At 30.7% G+C, this 9,122-nt stretch overlaps 1 protein-coding gene across 1 annotated transcript; it reads right to left on the bottom strand.

Moving 5' to 3' along the window:
* Positions 1–1,897: 1,897 nt before the first annotated feature.
* LOC118199961 (uncharacterized) lies at positions 1,898–8,436 on the bottom strand. Its single transcript, XM_085824124.1, has 4 exons — positions 8,295–8,436; positions 6,419–6,695; positions 3,203–3,535; positions 1,898–2,024 (listed from the first exon to the last, which is right to left on the bottom strand). The coding sequence occupies exons 1-3, from the start codon at positions 8,301–8,303 to the stop codon at positions 3,207–3,209; spliced, it is 615 nt and encodes a 204-aa protein (XP_085680250.1). The 5' UTR covers positions 8,304–8,436; the 3' UTR covers positions 1,898–2,024; positions 3,203–3,206.
* Positions 8,437–9,122: the final 686 nt, after the last annotated feature.

The following is a 9,122-nucleotide window of genomic DNA, read 5'->3' as shown; positions in this document are numbered from 1 at the left end:
ATTTCGGTTTGCACAAATTGATAACGTTATGTTCTTTTTGTTATTCTACTGTCAATCTTAACTTATTTTCTTTTGAGATTTGGGAACTGACAGTTTTAAGTTCCTATAAAATTGCTTTCCATATATTTTTGTTTGAAACTCTTAATTTAGGGCAGTTTTAACATGGGATGAAGAAACAAACATTTTCGACATACCTTTTCATTTTCATAAAGTCAAAAAAGCGGCTGAAACTCACAAAACGTTTATAGTGTTGTTTGTTTAACAAAGCTCGTATATGAGAGTTGGTTAAAAAAATGTCATTCTAGAGATTTTCCTCTTGAAGATGACTAACTTTCTGTCCGATCTTCTGAAGATACAATGATGGTAAAATTAAAGCCATAATTGAATCGAGTCGTGATATAACTGTGCGAGAGATTTCAAAAATGTTAATTGTATCACACACAACAATTTGCGAATCACATAAGGTCTCTTGAACTCGGTTAGAAGCTCAATATTTGAGTTCCTCATGAGTTGAAAGAAATTCGCTTGACACAGCGAATCAATATTTGCGATAAGCATTTCAAACGTAATGAGATCGACTTTTTTTTGAAGCGAATTATACTTGATCATGAAAAGTGGATCGACTGCAATGACATTAATTGAAAAAGAATTGGTACAAGCATGATTAATCAACACAAATCATATCGAAAGCTAAACTGCATCAGGAAAAAGATCATACTAGCAGTTTGGTGGGATTACAAAGGTGTTGCGTATTTTGAGCTGCTTCCAAGCAGCCAAAAGAGCAAATCACTACTGCCAACAACAAATGAAATTGGAAGAATCAATCAAAAAGAAAAATTAGACTTCGCAAATCGCAAAGGAATCGTTTTCCACAGACAACGTAAGGTCTCCCGCAACTTAGCAACACTTACGGTATTATTAGAGTTTGTTTTTGAGAAGTGATGTCGCATTCTCCATATAGCTCCGATCTTGTACATCGGATTATCATTTATTTTGAAATTTACAAACCTTATTAAATGGCAAAATTTGAGCACCAACGTTGACCTTAAATCAAACTTTCTTGAGTTTTTTGTTGATAATAACCAGAAGTTTTATGAACGCAAAATCATGAAGTTACCAAACCGATGGCTAAAAATCATCGAACAGAAGATATTTGCTGATTAAAGCATATTTTCTGTATAGAAAAAATTAAGTTTTATTTCACACTAGAAAAACGAAATTACTTTCTTGCCAAGCCGATATGTAAGTTTATCTGTTTAGTAATTAAGTAGATTGCTAAAATGGCAATCACTCGTCCTTAACACTTCAGGCTTGCTACAATTAACAGCAGAATTAAATGTATATGTTTAGATTAAGATCTACTCTCTATACGATAAATGATTTCGCGAAATATTATAAATGAGTTATATAATAGTGAGAGTAATTAATAGTGTATAACATACTCTGAATTATAATATATTATCTGTAATAGTGTGTTATAATATATTATGTGTAATAGTGTGTTTTAATATATTGTTATATATAGCGGTAAGTTCAACTAATATAATTAATAGTGTTTTATAATTACTCAATACTATTTTGAAGCTCATACACTGATACATCATTGAAAAGTTCATGAGACATTTTTAAACTATATTTGAACAGAACATCACACTTTAGAAACATTATTTTTCTATTTGCTAAGAATCAGCTGTGCGTTTTCACTAAGCAAATCAGTAAAGCATAATTAATTTTAAGGGAAAATTTTGGATGTTCAACTTCTTTTTCAGTCAGATTTTTCTAAATAACCTGTGTCTCTAAAATTTGTAAATGCATTCTAAAGTACTTTTTTCATTTATAATATTTAGTTTGGAGAAACAATAAATCTCATGCAAAAATTTCAACACGAAAACAGTAGTTTTTAGATTTTTAACTTTTTATTGTCATTTTCTTGAATTTTTTTATACATAAAGAAAAGCAATAAATAAGGGGGCGGAATAGCAGAAGAAAGAACGTTTCTGAGGCCGGGTCATCTTGTCCGAGAGCTGAAATCAAAAAGAAAACCGTACAGAGAAAAAAGGAAGAATTAGATTATATTACCATTAATATATAAATAATGATTTTTCAATGCGACACTAATATTCAAATACAAAAATTAGACGTTTTTTCTTTTGTTTAAGGAATAAATAATTACTCTTCCTTTAAACTTCCAAAGGCTTTTGATGCATTAGTATTTTCTTTATGACAAGTTCAAATCCGTTATCATTTTAGATAAATCAAGCCATCATTTTAAGGATAGATATGTCTTAAGGCTTGCGATCGTATTTCTTTCATAGATGACGCTACAGTTGCTACTTCTTTTGTTATTTGTTTACTTTTCTTTATGTATTTAATTAGCAGAATTTGAGCAACAGCCTCACAATTAACTTTTCTCTTTGAACACACATAATCTGTGTCAGAATGTTTTGAAATACATATAGATTTTCTTCAAATTAAATCAGCTTGAGATAGAATTTTGCCTTAATTTTAAGTTTTGTGCCTTAATTTTAAAATACGGAGGTGGAAATTATTAGATTTATAGCTTCATAGGGATGTTTTGGTAATACTCAATGCCGTTTTGTAAAACCTAGATGATTTTTATTTCCCATTAAATCAATACGGTTAATAAAATAGTAATTTATAAATAATAGTAACTTCTAACAACCTATTTATTTTTCCTAGATCACTGAAGATATATTTTAAATTTATTACAAATTTACTTTTTTCGCATCTTGCATAAATTTGACAGGCGAAAAGAATTTAATTTGAACTGTTCTTAAGATTCCGTGATTCTAAAAGTAGCAACTTTCATGAAAATATTTTCCTGATATCATCGTTAATCGAAAAAAACGTAAAAGTCATTTAAAGTTTATAAAGTAAAATCATCGGGCTTTAGGAGCGAACTTATTATTTTTTTATGCCTTTTACATTTTGAAAATATCTACTGGAATTTACATCTGTTAATAACAAAAATTGTTTTTTGAAGATTACTGTGTCTCGTACGTTTTCTTATTTTTTAATATTTTAGGCTAACAGTCACAAAATGAATTTTGATGCAAGTACGTTCATCTCGTGCTAGAACTTTCAAAGATCAAGAACTACTTTGTCAAAATACTTAAAGGTGCATGTCTAGGGTAGTTGCACAATACGGTCTATCATGAAGGGTTGGGGAATTCAAACTGACCTGTTTAGTATTTGTATGCTGGTCCATGGAGGTAGCTCTGTTGGTGTCCGCTGTTGTGGCGTCCGTAGGCAGAACTGTCATGGGCACGAACACCGTGGGCTTGAGCTCCGTATCTGTCATGGGCTCCATGTCTGTCATGTCCGGCCTGAGCATAAGCACCTTGGTTGTGGTGGGCTTGTCTGTCATGGACTCCGTATTTGGCAGCGTGTGCACCATGGTCAGCCAAGACGGCGTGGTGTCCGGCCTTCTTGTCATAGTGGTAAGCCTTTTCGTATCCAGCACCCTTATCTTGAGCGTAAGCACCAACGTTGCGGTATTTGCCATAGTTGGAGGCTGTTGAACATATGACAAAATCATTTTTTAAATTCATGTATTTTCGTCTGATGGGAGTGTAAAATATTATTCTGAGTTATTATCAGATTAAGGCTATACGTTGCTGTGCCTTCAGACTATGTGTTTAGAATCATGTAATTATGATTATAAATGATACATCTAGTTTTAAAATATTGTACATTGAAATGATAATGGAATAATGAATTATAAAGAATAACCTTGCATCTTAGTTTAAAAATTAGCGTTATCTCCTCGTCGAAGAGCTCCTACACTATTATTCTTGACAATCAGCTGAATACTTTGCAATGCTTCTACACTATTATACGCAGTATGGGAAACCTTCGATCTCCGGACATTACGATATGTGATTTCTCTCTTTGCGTTAAATAGCCAGCTTTCAGACTTTTACTGCCGGGAACTTAAAAATTGAGCAAGTATTGTATTATGGATACTAATACGTTTATAAGCGTTTATGGATACTAATAACGGAATAGGGGAACGAATTCCAATAACTCATAGACGTGTGTCGTATGGACAGAAAGTGGCACGTTGAAACTCTGTGACAATATGAATAAAATGGTGAATAGTTAGCTTTCATGCAAGTTTAGTGATAAAAGTCTTTTAAAATGATCAGTACAGTTTGAAATGTAGTTAATAAATACAAGAAACGCTTTTAAATTACAAGCATGTGTAGACTGAATACATTAACATTATTTTTTAGGAAAGAGGAAATTTCAGACTATTGTTAGACCAAAATGTTATAGCTCCTTTTCTTTATTTTTCTTATTTGGACCACAGAAATAAATTATTGTTTAAACTTGAGCACGTAACTGAGTTTCATTATTTTCTTCTTTCAGGAAACAAATATTTTCATAAACCAGGCATATGATGGATTTAAATTCCAACAAATATATTTTCTCAGCTTTAAGCAGTCTTCTATCATTTTAACGACATTCAAGGTATATTTAATCATTCATTTGTTCTAGTTTTACAAAGGAATAGATTGTTCTTTAATTTGAGCTTCTAGTAAGCGATCTTTGACTAGAATTAAGTTAAGAATTTTTGTTTTCTATTTGCATTTGAATAGATTATGCTTTACATTTAAGTTCCTCCCACGAAATATATTTGTAAAATATTATGAGAAAAGCAGATTTTAATCGCAAACTTTAAGGAATTAAGATCCAAATGTACGCATATTAGTTGAAATTAACTGTTTTCTTATGACAGATGGAAATTTGAAAAAATTAAATATGTAGAACTAAGTACACTCATGCTCCCAAAATTAGAAACTTTTTAAATCTTTTTCAGACTAAAAGGGAACTAATCCAGGTTAAAGTAAAACGTAATTTTATAATTTTACTATTTCGTGACTGAGATAATTAGCACCTTCAGTACACCACTACAGAATTTGGCAAATTGTATGCCAGCGTACAGCATAGCTTGTAAAATACTTCTATAAAGAACTTCCTACCGTGTGTTGCTTAAATGCGTGCTATCTAGTTTGTGTATCATTACTGCAACTCTTCCTAGATAATTCGAAGAGCTTTGCAGATGCCAGATATAAGCGACGCCGGTCATAAAAGGATTAAAAGCATTCTTAACTAAAGGTGCAACTGTTTACCCATAAATTATTATTATTTAAAAGAGAAAAGAATAGTTTCTCGATACAGAATAGTTAATCAATAGAGAAGCCGTTTTATGATGCTGTTAAAAACTAGTTCCAAGGCATGCTTAAAAATGCTTGAATTCATATTGGAAGAAGCTTGTTAAGTAGAATAAAGAACGAAAACGGACATTTCTGGTTTTATAATGTCCTACTTGTTAGTAGTCCTTAAAGCTATTTGCTTTTTTCTTTAGAGAGAGAGAATTAAAATAATTTTAATTAAATTTTTATTCAGCTTTCAGAAATTTATAAAAAATTCATCATAGCATATTAATATTAGGGTATTTAAGGGGACTCATACACCTTAAAACCCATAAGATGTTCGAATAGGTGACTGTTGCAAGAATTGGAATAACTTATTTATTTTAAAAGCAATTACTACCAGCTTTTTACAGCTGACTACATAATATAGCTGCTTTCTGAAACAGTAATCAGAAAGTTTGTGTTGCCACAAATATTTTTATAATTTAATCCGCTTTTTGACAACATTTTTCGTCACGTTTCCAACTTGCGCGCACAGTTTAAAACATTCTGTTTCACAATTTAATTCCATATTTAATATATAGCTTTTATAACATTTGGAAACTACTGTGAACCTAAAATTCTAAAAATTTCATGTTAAATTTTTATTTTATTTTGAGTTCAGATTATAAAATGTATTTTATTAACACAATTTTTAATGTTTTCGTCCATAAAATTTTTCAGTATTAAAATATTCATCAGATTGTTGGTTCAGTTAGAAAGTAGTGCCCATATAAAGAATTGCATCAAATTTTAAGTATGTACCGTTAGTCATTTTTAAAATATCATGCGCGCAAGGTGGAAACATAGCGAAATATTTTGTCACAAAGAGGATTAAATTACAAAAATATTTGTGGCAACACAAACTTTCTAGTTACTAGTTTCCAAAGCAGCTATATTATGTAGTCAGCTGTAAAAAGTTCGAAGTAATTGCTTTTAAAATAAATAAAATATCCAAATTCTTGCAACAGTCACATATTCGAAGATCATAAGGGGTTTAAGGTGTATGAGTCCCCTTAAAGCCAAAATACTCTGCCATTAACCGAATCAGCATCTGATAAAGAGGTATAAGCTGTTGGCATTCGCAAGCACTTTGAGTAACAGTAAGAAAATACGAAGATAGTACGGGGAAATCAGCAAAAAGATAGTCATTCTAAGGGATAAAAGCCTCAGATTTTTTAAACGTGGACATAACTTACCTTGAGCACCTTCAGCATCGTGTTTACGATATCCACCGACGTTGTGGTGTCCATGAGCTTGATGGGCTCTGTCAGCGTAACGTCCATGATCTCCATAGTGGGATCGGCCATGAGCATCGTAAAGGGAGTCCTTCTTTCCATAGGCACCATAGGCATGTCCTTGAGAACCGGCTGAGTATGCGGCAGGCTGTACATGAACTACCTGGTGGGAAGGAGCATAACCACCATGGTGGTACTGGGCCATAGCGGCCACAGCCATGAGGAGAACGAGAGCTAACTGAAAATTTAAAAAAAAAAAAAAATCAGTGAAAAGACCCGAAAAAAGTTATATTAGTGTGAAAGAATTGTGCCTATGTATCAGTATTTGAAATCATGGACACTAACCTTAAAATTTTGATGCCTTTAGTAAAAGATTTCAGCACTTATTATGCATTTAAATTAGATATATTCTTTATATTTTTAATATTTGTACGATAAAGAAGCTATGTATGTTCTTTCTATCTGTAATTTTGGATGATAATAAAACGTGTAAATTAAATTTATATTATTTTCAAATTAACTTCAATTAAATTTAATTAATACTGAAATTATAAACTAAATTTACAGCATATGCTAAATACATGCTGCAGAATTTATCAGTATTAGTCTTGATTCGCTCCGCTTTAATAATAATTTAAATGGCATATTCTACGTGCAGATTTAGTGTTAAAGGAAGGTACATTGACTTTTGGTTACTTGATATCACTCTATGCTCTGATAATGATGCATTACAATATTAGATTAATAATATGTTGGTAAAATGGAACTTTATTGGTAAGGTGTTATATTAAATGAATCATTTTTAAGAAATTAAATATTTTAAATTTATATCAAATATTCAAAAAATATGTTTTCTCAGAAAATGTTAAATTACTATTAAAAATATTTATTGTTTAAGTAATGGATTATAGGAAATAAATTTTAAGAAAATATTTCATTATTAAATTCTATGGATAATATTTGCCAATGCAAAATGTTTTATAATGGCTGAGATCTTCTGATTGTTTTTATTTGCTTATTAGCTGATACCTTTGTGTGTTAAAAATTAAATTGTCTAACAAAAATAATACATATATTTTGTAAATGCGTACCTTTAAATGTGTATTTTTTATTTTATTTAAATAATCATTTGAGTATTTCTGCTTTTGACGTGTAATTTGAATTCACGAAATATTATCGTAGCTGCCTTTTTCACAATTCTAAAATACTAAGATATTCCTGATTATTCACAACAAATGTGCTATATAAAGATTTTGAAAATAAGATTGAAAATAAGTTTGGTGATAAGTAATCAGAGAGATTTGAGTTTGCAAATATATTTGAAGCTAAAGTGTTTTGAACAAAACTTGTTACACAAAAGTATCAGTAATTTAAGATTTATGTATCACAAATTTTACGGAGTTAATTATTCTATACAAAAGACTTCATGCATTTGTAAATGCCTTCTTTTAAAAGAAATAAAATGTCATTTGTCTGAATTTCATCTCGACTTAAAAAGAAATTATACTTAAACAATTAGCAAGGAACGTATTTAAATTACGATTTTAAGTATTTTCCATAAATAGTTCATTATTTATAAATATGAAATAAATTCCAACTTAGGGAACATATTAATATGAGTTTACTTTACCAAGATCATAAGGTTTTTAGAAGTAGGAACTAATATTATTGAAACAGCTATTTCTGATCAAATTTCAAATAAGCTAGGAAATCTCTTGAATAAATATTATTAAAGCTTAATATTTAAAAAGTACTTTTAATGTTTTTTCATGTATAGACAAACAGAAACAGTTATTAAAAACATCTTATTTAATTTCTTAAAAATCTAAGAACTTACCACTTTCATGATGGAAAGGACTTGAGAGAATTGTTAGTCCAGAAGTGGAAAGGAGTTCGATTGATGAAGTTTGGTGTCCAGCCGTTAGTATTTATACCGAAAAATTTCAATAAAATATAAATATGAAAAGTGAAAGTGGAAAGTCAACCGGTTCATTGCCTACCCTTGGGTGTGGCGAATTAATTGTTTGCTTTACTGTTCTGGGTCAATATGGCTACTGCCCTTGCTCCTACTTTTCTTTACTCTCACTACCAAGTATCGTTATGCAAAAAAGAACCAGGATATTCCGTTCCTGCTGGAATTATCATTTTAAAAATGGAATGCTTTATTCGCCTTTTACATAGAATATTCATTTAGCTGCAGGTATTTGTTTTAAAATAACACGCAGTTTTATTTAACGCATAGTCATGGTGGGTTTTCATGAAATAAAAACTTGCTCTGTAATTAAGCTTGTAAGTCTGGTTCTTTTCTGCATGTTTCAGAATCAGCTTGGAAATGGTATCTTTGCCTTTCCTTGTCCCTCACAGTCCAATTAGAAGGTGACGGCCGATGACGAGGTCAGGAGGACATGAAGCAACGTTCAGTGGTTGCAAAATTTACCCCCGAATTTGGGAGATATTAGATACTCCAGGCTCATATTGTCACCTCAATCAACATATCAACTTTTACAGTTAGAAGCAAACTGGTCCAAAAGTGCGATCAATTGATCATAAAGTTTTATACTTTCCATTGTAATTTTAAAATGTCTTCAAATGTCTTTATGCGCTGTAATTTAAAAATGTCTTTAAATGCCTAAATTAATTGTAATTCAAAAATATCTCTAGAGAT

Source organism: Stegodyphus dumicola, chromosome 9, assembly GCF_044657685.1.
Source record: "Stegodyphus dumicola isolate Sdum_Otavi_A_Nest chromosome 9, ASM4465768v1".
In the NCBI taxonomy this organism is placed as follows: domain Eukaryota; kingdom Metazoa; phylum Arthropoda; class Arachnida; order Araneae; family Eresidae; genus Stegodyphus; species Stegodyphus dumicola.
This window is presented reverse-complemented; position numbering and strand designations above follow the sequence as displayed.

What these genes read in the sequence shown, in the direction of transcription:
- LOC118199961 (XM_085824124.1), bottom strand. An exon ending in CGATGCTGAAGGTGCTCAAG is followed by an intron (nt 3,536 to 6,418) that starts GTAAGTTATGTC and finishes TATGTTCAACAG; the next exon opens with CCTCCAACTATGGCAAATAC.